Genomic DNA, 14,860 nt, shown 5'->3' with positions numbered 1-14,860 from the left:
CTTTGGCAAGTTTATAAGTGTAGACTGGGTACCACAGGCGACACTACTATTTTCTTTGATTGAATCATCTGATTCCTACAAGAGAAGACCTTGAGCTCATTTCAGAACCCTTCTCCAAGAAAGAGATAGGTAAGATGATCAAAGATATCTCTTCAGATAAAACCCCAGGCCCAGATGGCTTAAAAGGGTTATTCATTAAAAGGTTCTAGAACATTCATTAAAAAGTGTTGGAACATTATTAAGGGGGACTTCCCTGATTTGATTAAGGATTTTGAAGAGGGCAAGATTTCATTGCACACCCTGAACACCTCACTCTTATACCAAAAGGTGAACAATCCAGTGAGAGCTAGTGACTACATGCTTATCTCTCTCCTGAATTCAGCCCTCAAGCTCATCACCAAACTCCTTGCCAACAGACTACAGGCCAAAATACTTGATTTGGTTCACAAGAACCAGTACGATTTCATTAAAGGAAGAGCCATACAAGATTTTCTTGGATGAGCCTTTGAGTACATTCACCAATGCCACCAATCAAAGGAGGAGATTGTCCTCCTCAAGCTTGACTTTGAAAAAGCCTTTAACACGGTTGATCATGGTCTGATCCTCCAAATGATGGATAAGCTAGGCTTCTGCCAGAAGTGCCATCCTTGATTCAGGCTCCTCCTCAATCCTCCTCAATGGGATTCCAGACAAATTATTTTCCTACATAAGAGAAGTCAAACAAGGAGATCCTCCCCCCCCCCCCACTCCTCTTTTTCATGGTAGCAGAGCTTCTCTAGTACATCATCAACGAGGCAAAAGCCAGAGGCTTTCTATCACTACCAAGCCAGAGATCTTCTATCACTACAGCTAAAACTGATGCATGTAACAGACTTTCTCACTACAACTAAAACTGATGCATACAATAGACTTTCTAGTTATTCAGTATGCAGATGACATAATCATTATTCTCAAGGCTCATCAGAGAGAGCTCTCTGTCTCAAAGGCATCCTTCACACTTACATGCAGTCTTTAGGACTCAAGATCAACTTTGCTAAGTTCTGCTTACTTCCCATCAATCTAACTGAGGGAAAAACAAAACTTTTGGCTAACGTCTTTGGATGTGCAGTGGCCTCTATGCTCCTTACCTATCTTAGTCTTCCTATCATGAATAGATATGACTCCCCTCATGAATAGATTGAGAGAAGAATCAATACCACCTCATCGTTACTGGGTCTGGCTGGAAGACTCACTCTGGTGAACTATGCTCTTTCCTTTCTCCCAACATATAGTATGTGCACTTTTAAGCTTCCAAAGAAGACTATTGAGGTCATTGACAGAGTTAGCAGAAATTGCTTATGGAGAGGGCCTGAGGGCTCATCAAGAGTAAAAGCTCTAATTGTTTGGAAACTAGTGTGCATTCCCAAAAAAACAAAGGAGGTTTGGGGGTCATTAATCTGGCTTCGCAGAATGAAGCTCTACAAATCAAGCACCTGTATAAATTCTACAATCGTATAGATATCCCTTGGGTTCAATTGATCTAGAACACTCACTATCGTAACGGTTGCATTCCTCGTATCTTCAAAGCTAAAAGCTCTTTCTGGTGGAAAGATATCATGAGCTTCATCGACCATTTAAGAGGAATTGCTTCGTGATGCCTAGGGGATGGTTCCACTATCCTACTCTGGCATGATGTGTGGAATGACAACTATCTCAAGGACACCCTCCCTCATCTTTACTCATTTCCTAGAAATAAAAATGTGTCCATTGCATATAGAGAAAGCAATCCCCCCCCCTCCCGCCCTCATGAACTTTCATTCTCCTCTCTCCACAAAGGCCTTCTAAGAATTGCAAATTTTTCAATAGAAGATGGACAACGTACAGAATCAAGGAACTCGAAAGGATTTTTGGACCTACTGCTGGGGAAATAATAGTCATACTTCATGTAGATACTATGAGCTCCCATACAAATCCATTACTCCGTCAGCCCTCTTGATTGGGATATGAAAATCAAAGTGCTAAAAAAATCAAGGTTTTTGTTTGGCTTCTTTTAAAATATAGAATCAACACCCGTAACTTTCTTAAGAGAAAAAAGCAAATAATTCAAGACAATGATTACAGTTGTGTTATCTATAATCTCAATGTCGAAGAGACATCCTTCCTTCTCTTCTTTACATGCCCCTTCAATGTTAGGTGTTGGTCTTCTCTTGGAATTATTTGGAACCTTGCTGCTAATTTCTTCATCATGGTTTGTGAAGTCACATAAGAATTTCTCCACCAGTACTTCATGGAAGTCTTTGCCATTGCAGTTTGGAAAATATGGAAACAAAGGAATGCAAAGATCTTTCAACGGACAAATCCTTCATTTCAACTTTGGTGCTCAAACCTTATGGATATTGTGCGCTTGTAGCTGCACATAATTAATAACCCTCTTCACGCTTCATTTTACCAATGCCTTAATTTTATATCCAATCTCTAGCTTTCTATCTACCTATTCTTGGCATGCCTTTCTTAGCCTTTGTAATCTTGTACAGGTTTTTTCTTTGAGCTTTTAACAAAAGATCCTCAATCAGTAGGGGATTCTTCTACTGAAGTTCTTAAAAAAAACTTAAGGAAAACCTTGTTGACAGGACGCTTGGTTATTTGCTGCAACAAATGGGTCATCAATTCACTTCCCTTCAACCTGCTACAGATAATGGGATAGCACGGGACTCCACTGAGAAATTAAATTGAAAGATGTCTTGGTTTACTTGTAATAAGTGATTGATATTGGTATTTATTTGGTTTGGTGATCTTCGATTTTGCATGAGCTTTGATGCGATTTTAATTGATTTGGGATTTCATTTGAGCATATAGATTATGGACTAATTGGAATTGGAGTTGGAGATATGTGTTTGTTTGTCTCATAGTGTGCATGTGATGGATGCAACTTGGCAGTCGATGGCGTGATAATTAGGGCCAAGCGGAGTGCTTGGTGCCAGATGATCAAGAAGACCGGGCGAAGTCAAGGGTGATTCTAGCTGAACACGTGGAGGTCAAGTGAAGCATAGAAGATGGATAGAGATGACGTGTTAACAAAGTCTAGAGAAGGGGATACCGGTGCAAGTGACAAGGCGGCTCAAGGGATCAGGAGCGGAAGAGACTTGCCAGTAGTCAGGATTGCAAGACAGAATACACGTGTCGACATCGAAGCGCTTGCTTAAGGTGTAAGCAAGTGGGGAGTCATGCTTTGAGAAGCGTGCTAGGGTTCTACAGTTTGGCCTAAAAACCCTGAGAGGACTGGAGGAGTACGTGGCACTATCGCGAAGCTTACGTCGAGGCGAAGCTAAGTCGTGAAGGCATCGTAGACATCCGATGAATCGAGAAGAAAATGGACCAAAATACCCTCGATAGTAGGTATGAGTATACTACAAGAGAGAGAGGTATTATGGGAAAAAGCTAGGAAACTTAGGGGGTCAAGTTTTATAGGCTTATAAATAGAGGGGTAGGACTATGTGAGAAAAAAATCAGCCATTTTGTGCCTCTTGTGCCATCTATATGAGAGTTTTGTGTTAAGATTTTAGAGGAGAGAAAGATGAGTGCTTAGCTTATCTATCAAGTGAGAGCTTTGCGAGAAAAAATCTTTGTAATTTACCTAAAATAGGGCCAACCTCTGCTGCAATGAAGTTTATTTTTCTTCATGTTATCGTGCTCACCTCCTTCTATTTTCTCTCTATTAGTTTGCTTGCAAGTTTGCAAGTTTTTTGTTTCCAAATTTGATTTTTAGACTGAAATTTCAGCACCTTGTGAGATAATTCTTCTTATTGCTGTTGGAATATAAGGCACTTTTATGTTTAATTTAATCCATAAATAATTTATGAGCAAAAACTGATAAACTGATATGATCATATTATCAGAGCATAATCTAGACATGTGTACGAAAGCACAACAAATGACTAGATCTACTATACTCGAAATTAAAAATTGTAGGAAATAAAATATAAGTAACATGATTTTTACGTACTCGTCCTGCGCTGTGGAGGTTGCTGAAGATGCTGGTTGCACCGTGTTGATGGCACGATCGATCCCACTGATGATGCGCCGAAATTATTGACGATGACAGTGGGCAACGCTCAAGTGACCAGGAAGACGAGCCGTGGTGAAGAACTTGAGCAGTCGCGCGGAGCGCTTCCCAAAAACCTTATTCACCCTCTTCCAGTGCAAGATCTCAAGTGCGAGGGTTTAGGAGACCTGCTCTCCCAGTTTCCGGTGCACGCCGACGCCAGGATGGAGTAGACTATAGCTGCAGCACAACAAAAAGAGAAAGAGGCAAAAAAAATCCTAACTCTTATATAGACTCACATAATGAGAGTGTTCCTAATTTTAGGGCTACTCTCAATTAGCAGTCTATGTTTTCATGTACCAAAGAGGTGGGGGTCCTTGCATATATATAGGGGAAAAACCCCCCACCTTCACCTCCATTAGCAATATGGTAGTAATAGAGGGTGGGCCTCAACATGAGTCATCTCTCCACAATATGGGCCTTTGAGATTTATTAGGAATTATTACATGGGCCGGCCCCAATAATTCTAACAATCCCCCACCATATCTCAAAGTCCCATAGAGAATTACTAGTTTCCCGCTGTTATTTAATATACCAGTATTTCAATGGAGACTGTTAAGTTGAATATCCACCTAGAACATCAAGCTACACTCATTCACAACTTGAACAATGGACTATGCCTTGAATTGCAAGTTTTGTGCAAACAAATTTCACTTAAAACTATAACTGATACTTGGCTGCCACTAGACTACCCTGCGGGTGGAGCATATAACTGATACTCGTCCTGCGCTATGGAGGTTGCTGAAGATGTTGGTTGCACCATGTTGATGGTACGATCGATCCTACTGATGATGCACCGAAATTGTTGATGATGACAGCGGGCAGCACCCAAGCGAGCAGGAAGACGAGCTGTGGTGAAGAACTTGAGCAGTCGCGTGGAAAGCTTTCCAAAAACTTTATTCGCCCTCTCCCAGTGCAAGATTTCAAGAGCGGGGTTTTCGAAGACCTGCTCTCCTAGTTGCCGGTGCATGCCGACAACGGGATGGAGTAGACTACAACGGTAACACAACATAAAGAGAAAGAGGCAAAAAAAACCCTAACTCTCAAATAGACTCACATAATGAGAGCGTTCTCAATTTTAAGACTACTCTCAATTAGCAGTCTATGTTTTCATGTACCTAAAGATGTGAAGATCCTTACATATATATAGGGGAAAAACCCCCCACCTCCACCTCCATTAGTAATATGGTACTAATAGAGGGTGGACCTCAATATGGGCCTCAACATGGACCACCTCTCCACAATATGGGCCTTTGAAATTTATTAGAAATTATTACATGGGTCGGCCCCAATAATTCTAACAATTGCTAGAGGCATAAAATTCGTATATACACGTTTATGTGATAGGGTTTTGAATTCTCTTACCTCTAGACAATCAACTTAGAGAGTTTCATTGCTCGGTGTTCATCTTTTTTTTTTTTGTAAGTTATGATCTTTCGAGTGCTAAGATACATTGATTGATGTTAAATGGAACCTATGGTTTATATATCATCCGTGCAGTCGTGTTGTTTTGATTTTCTCTTGTTAAAATATCTTTCTATTTTTGCTTCCACTTGAGTTTTAAGGTGCGTTAGATGCTCCAAATAAGAGAAGACTATCGATTTCGTAATAATTGAGACGATTATTCACCCATTAGTCACCAATTTAATTCCTACATCCACACAATCAATACATAAATGCATCGGCTCATTTCAGTACTGCACTCTTCCTTTGGTTGTTGGTTTTTGGATGGTAAGATGAGCTCATTTAAATGCAATTATATGAACCTGTCTATGGTAGTCCTTCGACAAAGTCCGCCATGGATACGGTATTGGTCAGGAAATGGGAGAGGCTCGAGTTAGCCCTGCATAATTGCCCGATCGAGCTTTGATGTTGACAAACTTGACAGTGCTTAACATATGGCCAACTAAACAGTCCCTTAATTTGGAGATAGATGACAAGAAATCCATAATGCCCATGGATTACACTTGAGATGTTACGGTACATATACAGAAGAAACAAGCTGGACCAAGCAACTATTTTATACTGCAGAATAATTGTCTTTTCTTCAGCTGAGTAAGTTGGACCTTTTTTACAGAACATGCATGCCCATGACAATTATTATAGAACTAAACACCGTGAAAACATATTTCTACATTTATTTTTGCAGTAAAATAAAGATTAATCCTCAAGTCTAGCTCTTCGATCAGAGATGGAGCAAACACCTCAGCGACTTGCCTTCCTCAAGCAGCTGGAAGGCCTTCTTGATGTCCGAGAAGGGCATCTTGTGTGTTATGAATCCATCAAAGTTTATCTTAACCTCCTGAACAGATTAACAAGAAATTAAATTACAAATGAGTCAATTTTCCACAAGAGAAAAATACCATTTTTCGTTAGATCGAAAGCAAAAAAAAAAAAGAAACTTCGATCTAAAAAAGCACCATTTTTACAGCATGGATGCAGTGACGACGTACCCCGTTGAAGCACTTGTCGACGAGGTCAGGCAGCTGGGACTTGCCCTTGAAGTCTCCGAAGATGCAGCCGGTGATCCGACGTCCGTCGAAGAGCTCCATCGGGTGCAGCGGCATCATATTGGGCGTTGCATGGATCCCCAGCACCACCGTCAGGCCCCAACCCTGCATATTTATGCGCACACGAATCTTTCAGAGTTCAGACACAGAAAAGAAAAAGAGTTGAGCCTAATTGCGCCAAATGGGCCGGAGCAAGCCATTGACGGCCTACTATAGTTAGTGGGCTAAATGGGCTGGGCCCAGAGGGAGTACACACGTACATCCTTCTCAGAGAGAGAGAGAGAGAGAGAGAGAGAGAGAGTAGAAGCACTCGTACATCATGTGAGGACAGGAAGGCCTCTCTGAGAACATCATTGATCCCGGTGCACTCGAAGCTGTAGTCGACACCCCCACCAGTCATCTCCCTGATCACCTGCAGATCAGTTCATTTCTACTTCAACTACACTACAGCGATTATACTAGTGTGATCTGGCAGCTAGAGCCGACTACTGACAGTGCTGATACATATTTTCGCCGCGAAAAAAGGTGTATGTACCTCATGGACCGGTTTGCCACACGCCTTCGAGTTGATGAAGTCAGTGACGCCCATCTCTTTGCCTGCACAGACACATAAATTAGTCAAGAGTATACATTTCATATACACTTTTTGTCAGAACTTTGACAGTTCAATGCCAAAATTATTCCGCAATTTTCTTCAGGGAAATTGCGAGTTTTGAGAGGTACACCCGGTATTAAAAAATTTCAAAGGAATTTCGAGTTTCATAAACACTTTTGTAAAATTTTTACAGTTCAATACCGTACTGAGTATCCGTGTGTTGTGGTGTGTGAATTACAATCAGCAACCTTTTCAGATAAATTGAGAGTTTTGGGAGCTACACTTCTAGATACAATGTTCAGTTTGTATAAACCGCGTCTACTTTTTACTATCTGGGTAATTCATTTGTAGCATTTCAGAAACACAGATAGTGGCCAGGTATAAACAAAATCAATACAGACAGTAACTTAAGTTGAGGAGCTTTCGTTTCACAAAGTCCTTAAAACAGAGGGTTCTCCCAGCAACTTTCTCTGTCCTTTGCGTTTGTGATAGAGAAATGTACTAGATTTTTGTCAAAACTGAAAGCACACGCCAAATTATACAGAAGTGAACAAGATAATGTGTGTCCTTTATCTCAATTTCAATTTTTTAAAAAAATTAGGCAATGCTGGAATTTTGATAAGTTGGATCTATGTGCTAATTTTCTGCTTAGTGACAACATACGTGAACATATGGTTTCGAGATTTTTTCGTTGAAAATTTACATTGATTGCTATAAACGAAAGCAATGCAGAAGTAACGCAGGTTGAGTAATTTTTATTTTCCAAAAGGGGCAAGCGAAATCTCAAAACAGAGGTTTCTTTTTCTTTGGTTTCTTTTGTGATCTTTAAGCAGAAGTTTTCTCACTGCAACTTGCTGTGTCCTTTTTTTTCTCTGATAGAGAAATATACGGGAACTTGTCAACGAGAAAGGCAGTACATGCATGGGACACTATTTGACCCCATAACAGAAGGGAAACGAGCAGACGCCAAGTTGTTTAGGACCGAACAAGATAATGTGTGTCATTTATGTCACTTACAAAAGAAGTAATTGGAAAGGCAGCACATGCATGGGACACTCTTTGACCCCATAACAGAAGGGAAACGAGCAGACGCCAAGTTGTTTAGGACCGAGCAAGATAATGTGTGTCATTTATGTCACTTTCAAAAGAAGTAATTGGAAATGCTAAATTTGTTGACAAGTTGGAATTATGTACTGCTTTCTGCTTGGTCACAATATACATGAGGGTTCGGTTTTTCCAGTTGGAAAATAATATCAATCACATAGAAAAGATAGGTGCACGCTGCTAGTGATCAAAGCATTTCATTTTCAGGAGAAGATTTTGGTTCTTTGGTATCTAATCCAGCTTGCAAATTCTGAGCAAAAAAAAAAAAAAAAAAAAAGGATTTCTTACCTCTGCCTCAGAACTCGTCATCCTATTGCTGGCTTCCTTTTTAGAGTAAATAGACTTCCAATGAAATTTCTGATCTTTGATAAACTTTTGATACTGTTCTATTTACTTCATTTTTTACTATTTTTAATTATAATATTCTAAATGCTAAGGTTTCTATGAAGCTTTTAATGGAAATGTCCATTTTTTCAGTTTATTTATACAGCTTAACAGATAAGGCTATCTATGGAATTGCGAGATCGCCTATTGTGATGCGAGGTCTTGTACGTGTTCAACGTGGATTGTGTTAATAGACTTTTTTAGGCACAACGCATTAGCTCAGTAGTGGTGGATACCAAATGCACCTCTTAGCAATCAACAGCTAAATTCAGATTGAGATTTTTCCATGCGTGCTTTCAGCCTAGTGACAAAGACCAGAATTGTTCTGTTCTGCTTGGAGACATCACTAGATCTAGGAGAGCGACATCCTCATCCTTGAAAAATGTCCACCTAGGTGTGTTCTCCATGGATCGGTCTTACTAATTTATTGTTTACATTATCAGTAAGAGAAAATTGTCTTTCTTTATGGCTAGAAATGTTGCCTTCTCGGTACGCAACTTCAATTTCTCTTTTTCTTGTGTTATCTTTCCAGTGAAACAAAACACACGCGAGGATGTTGACTTTAGTAATAACAACGTCAGCCATAGGAATTCATTTTTTAGAAGAAAAAAGATATACGTTGCAAAACCAATAGTTGAAATTAGTGTATGCGCACTTCTTACTGGACCAACGTGTCAAATCATGCTTACGTGATGAAAAGACATTCTGCTCTGTAACTTGACAAGGATGCGACAATAGCTTAATAAAAGCAAAAGAAAAAAGGAAAATGAGCAAGCACGCGTGGCTAAATACGCACCTTTGGTGAATTTTTCAGGGTTTATGTCGACGCCGATGATCCGAGATGCGCCTCTTAGCCTGGCGCCCTCAGCAACCTAGAAACAAATAATAATTAAATGTTTTTTAGGTAAACTCGAGCCATTAGTCATCCGTCGATGGTAATTTTTCTCGAGATTTTCAAGGAAATTAAATAATTACTGACCGCAAAACCAACAGCACCAAGCCCAAATATTGCCACCGTCGACCCCTTGGACACATTTGCAGTGTTCCACGCCGCTCCCACTCCTGACGCCGAAGAACAGATAACAACAGAAATAATTATCTGAATTGTCACTAAATAAGTTTCTGAAAGAAAGGGAATTACACAGGAGATGAAATTGTTTTAAACCTGTAAAATTCTCTCTCTCTCTCTCTCTCTCTCGGCAAAAAAGCTGAATGAATCAACTATATCTTGCAGTTTCTATCAACATTTATCTAGACGTGTTCAGTAAATTATGGAGCTAAGCAGCCCCTCTGAAAACCGATGTATAGTTTTACGACAACGACTTCATGTCACCGGTAAACTCTTCTTTGAAGAAATGCTACTAGTCGTGTCATCGCAGTTAAACTTGCCTGCAAATCAACTCTCTTGTTTCGTTTTAAAAAAAGTCAACTCTCTTGTAAAACTAGTCCAAGGTCCATCCATGCACTGCCCTTGTCAGGCATGGTATTATTTGTTGCTTATCACTCTTCCTTCCCATGAGATGTACATATTCACTCCATTAGAAAAAAAAGGATGGAAGAAAGAAAGAAAGAAAGAAAGAAGAACTCCAACAACGCCGGTTATAACGTAAGCGCAACTCAATTCCAAAAATTTCTAGGACTTACTTTACGTCAATGTTTTGATTTTGGACTGAACAATAAACAATATACATATATATATGCCCCTTCATTTCATAAAGTAAGGTGTCATTTCCGCATATACGGTCTTGAAAACTAATAAACTTCGGCAACCGGTGCATTTTGATACAGATATCAACTTAAATGAAATAATAGGGTCATTTAGGACTGTTTCAAAATCTAAACCCATCTATTATTTTCCTGGCTAACGACATAGGATACAAATCCAATGTAGGGCCATGCTAGCTAGGTGTATGTCAGTATGTGTGATGGACACATGGTTCGGTTCACCTTTAGACAGTGCTGGCCTGACAGAGCAATCGCGCGCCAGGCTTACACTACCGAGGTATGTCATCACCGTTCTGGTTTTGAAATTAATCAAATAAAACAAAGCATCTAGGTGACGACAAGTCCATACCATCTCCTGCCGTCCTTTGGAGGAGAAAACAAAACAAGTCTATATATAATGGAAGTTGATTCTTTACCTGTGGAGATGCAGCAGCTGAGAAGGGACATCTTCTCGAGCGGGGCCTTAGGGTTGATCTTGACAGCGCATGCCGCATCGAGCACGGTGTACTCGGTGAAGGTGGATGTGTTAAGGAAGTGGTAGACCGGTTGGCGCATGCCGGAACGGTCCACCACGGAGAACCTCGTGCCATTATCGGTGACCATGGTGCTCTTGAAAGGGTTGACACGGTAGGTTCCGCATAGGTTTGTCTTGTCAGACCCGCAATAGGTGCAGTCCCTACACTCCCCAGTGAAGATCAGCACCACATGGTCCCCGGCGGCGAGGTCCTCCACTCCTTCGCCCACGCTCTCCACCACTCTGTGAGTAAGTTAGGTGTCACTGTCAGGTGTACATTGAAAAGATATGATTTTTAATGTACAATAGTTTCTATAGCAACAATATTTGTCTTCCTACAGTTTCTTAGGGCGGGTCAAAAACAGTTCTTCTTATGTTGGTTTCTACTTTAACTCACTTTGTTCTTAAATAGATGTCGCTTTAGAATAGGTATAGTTAAATTTTAAAAACTTTGACCATAAATGCACACAAAACTATTATAATTTGACACATGAAAATGATATAGTGGATTTGTCATTAAAAATACTTTCACATCATCAAACTTTTGTCGACTTCTACTATGGAATAGTTATAAAAAGTAATAGTTAAACATGTTTATTATAGACCGTATAGATGTCCTAAACGACGAGTAAAAAAGAATGGATAATAGTAAGTAATCTCTATGCAACTAAAAGGACATTTAATTCTCGTCGAACGCCTTGTTTAGTTTCCAAATTAATTTTTATAATCCCAGGAACATGAGAATTTTGGAGGTTTCGTGTGACAAATCTACCACTTCATATGAATTTATAATACTAAGGTCACTCCTAATATTTTGTTTCTTAGGTGATATTTTAGATGAGAGAGAGTAAGAAATTGGAGTCAAGAAATAAGCTTCCAATACATGCATTTGTGTTGCTTATTTCTTGAGATCTCTTAAAATAATTTATTATCTCATAATTATCTATAATTACTCAAAGAGCTAGTTCCTTCCATAAGAAATAAGTTCCATCTCTATCCTCTTTAAATAGCTTACCACATCAGTATTTTGTTTACGTTGACATTTAATTAATATCTAAGAAACTAGTCATGATGGAGCATTGAGAGAGACCTAATACTAAGTGCATGTGCAGGTACGGTCAAGCAAAATTGCCAGAAACTTGGGGTTGCAAACTTGCACCGGCATCCAAAAGTCATATGAGCTAAGCCGGGGATCTCGGGTGACGATTGCAATCCAAGATGGGGTCCTCGTCTCCATAATTCCATATGCGAACGCCCAACTAATTCTTCACAATGAAATAGCAGCATATGCAGCACGTGGCCGGTCCAGCTAATCGCCGAGCATCTCGATGTCGATCAAGTTGTAAAGATCAATAATACATTGCCTTTTGTTTTTAAATGATTTTACACGAAAAATGAATTAATCCTGGTATCAAATTTGTGTTTTTCTTATAATAGTTCATCATGAGACTATACTATATACCTGTCAATTGTTGGTTAACCAAGTGATGTGACACTTGACTCTTCTAATCTAGAACAAGGGTTCCCACAAACCATGTGCTGGTTGGGTGCATGTTTATTTGTTGCCTCTCAAGAAACATCAAAATTTGTTTCTGGAGAAGCTATAATAAAAAAAAGATAATGTTTAATAATCGTAAGGGAATATCGTGTGAACAAATGAGGTAAATTTTGCTCATTAATTTATGTGCAAAATGTTGGTACGTTTTCAACTGGCGGTCTGACGGATGCATGCAGGAGCTGACGACCATTTGGCCTAGAACTGTCTGCCTAGAAAGCCAACAGGTCATGGCACTTTTATAGAAAAGCTCCATTAAAAATTGTAATTTCTAAACAAAAGAATCTTGAAAGACTCTTACTACCTTTGTTCTCTTTTACTTATCGTTTAGAATATCAACACACTCTCTAATAAGCACGTTTAACTATTACTTTTGACAATCACCTCTTGATAAAAGTTGATAAAAATTAAATAATATTAAATTATTTTCATGACAAACTCATTACTAAGATTTTTATATACCAAAGCTTAATAGTTTTGTATATATTAGTGATTAAAAATTTTAAATTTAATTGCATGTATTTTAAGACGATATCTATTTGAAAACAAAGATAGTAGTGCAATATTTAGCCATGAAAAGCTAAAAGCTCTAAGTCAACGTTACGGTTTTCCCGAGAAGATATATCGTTGACTTCTATATAAATTGGCTGGCCACGAGCTTTCACCCAAGCCTCTTGAGTGACTGAGGTCTGAGGACCTTAAATAGAACCTTGCCTTTGGGCGAGAGGCCAGTCTTTCATTGAACTCCTATTTGCCGGGCCAGCTCAAATTAATTTGTTGATAAACATGTCATGAGATGAAGATTATAGAGATAGATGCAGGGCCGGATTAGGGGCGGCGTGCTTACCCGGCTGCCTCGTGGCCCAAGATGCGAGGGTACTTGCGCTGCAGCTCGTTCTATCAAGTCCATATATACGCAACACCATCACATGACAGTAAACAGTTGGGTTACTCCAGGGATCAAGCAAAGCATCAGATCACCGACAAGCTAGACAGGCATGCGCACATGAATAATTAACAAGCAAACAAGTATAGGTAACTACCCTCATGTTGCATGGGCAAAAAATAATAATATGCTGCATGGATCTGTGTGATAATACAGTACACGAATTAATTATCTGTGTCTACGTACATGCCTGTAAATATAGACACATACATACATACATACCTCCCCCTTCCATGCGCTGAGATCGGTGTGGCAGATGGAGGTGAAGAGCACCTTGACGCGCACCTCCAGGCGGCCCGGCGGCGCCACCTCCACCTCCTCCATCGACAGCGGCTCGCCGGGGCCCCACGCCACCGCCGCTGAGCGCACGCATCGACCATGGTCACACACTCATGCTTTTGCTTCATGCATGGCGAGCTCACGAGATGTGGAAGAAGCAGAGAGCTGGTAGCTAACTAGGACGCATGGAAAAATACCTATGCATTTGATGGGCTTTCCTCGGGTGCCAGCGCCGTTCGCCAAGCCGTTGCCGTTGGCTGCCATCATGTCGATCGATCGATGGGTGTCTTTTTTTCTCTCTTTCCCTCTCTTGTTGCTTTTTTTTGGAGAGAGAGGTAGTGCGGGGGGGGGGGGGGGATGGAGAGTTCTTTGGCTCTAGTGAGCTAGCGAGACAAAAGAGGCCGGCCTGCTGGATTGTCTATATAGCCAACAAGAGGGGAGGGGAGAACAACGCAGAAATTCCTTTTTATTTTCTTCCCTTTTTGTTTTCTTGCGTAGTCAAAAAGGAGTGGTGGCCCTTCAATTCGCATATAAATATGTAATGTTGTGACTAGAAAAAGTTGTAAATTGGGCGTATTCAATGTAAGCAACCTATGGCCATCGTCGAATTCTTGTTTTCCGTGTCCAACAACAAAGTCCTACGGATTAGCTTGCATTATTAAAAAAATCTCCTTCACTGCTGTCTTTAAAATCTCCTTCACTACCGATTTTAAAACCGGTAATAGATAAAACCGGCAGTGGGTAACAGACAGTAATAGTCAGAGATTATCACTGTCGACTCGGTGGACCGACAGTGAAAGAGGTTATCACTGCCGGCTGAAAGATTCGACCGGCAGTGATGCCCTGGGTATCATTGTCGGCTGATGGTTTCAGCCGACAGTGATTCCCAAGGCATCATTACCGGTTAATAGCTTCAGCCAACAGTGTTGTGCCTCCCCCCTTCTACTCCGGCCCTGTCCTCCCTCTCTCTCCTCGATCTCTTTGTCTCTCTCGCAGTCGATACATGTATACAATGAGACATATGTAATATAAATCAATAATAAATACATCTTTATTAATACATAATAATTCATGTCACACATATATATATAATAGTTCTCACAGACCACCCCTCAAAAAGTTGATCAAGTTAAGCCAGTCCAGTATCCTTCTACCTCTCCCGTGACG

General features: G+C 40.3%; 1 protein-coding gene across 1 annotated transcript; it reads right to left on the bottom strand.

Annotated features, from left to right (window-relative positions):
- Positions 1-6,015: 6,015 nt before the first annotated feature.
- LOC133907401 (alcohol dehydrogenase-like 4) lies at positions 6,016-14,059 on the bottom strand. Its single transcript, XM_062349436.1, has 10 exons — positions 13,891-14,059; positions 13,637-13,773; positions 13,316-13,365; positions 10,816-11,156; positions 9,654-9,736; positions 9,471-9,546; positions 7,127-7,188; positions 6,908-7,003; positions 6,535-6,696; positions 6,016-6,383 (listed from the first exon to the last, which is right to left on the bottom strand). Exons 1-10 carry the CDS (start codon positions 13,958-13,960, stop codon positions 6,267-6,269), a joined length of 1,194 nt encoding a protein of 397 aa, XP_062205420.1. The 5' UTR covers positions 13,961-14,059; the 3' UTR covers positions 6,016-6,266.
- Between the last annotated feature and the right edge of the window lie 801 nt (positions 14,060-14,860).

The sequence above is a fragment of the Phragmites australis genome, chromosome 24 (genome assembly GCF_958298935.1).
Source record: "Phragmites australis chromosome 24, lpPhrAust1.1, whole genome shotgun sequence".
Classification (NCBI taxonomy): Eukaryota; Viridiplantae; Streptophyta; class Magnoliopsida; order Poales; family Poaceae; genus Phragmites; species Phragmites australis.
This window is presented reverse-complemented; position numbering and strand designations above follow the sequence as displayed.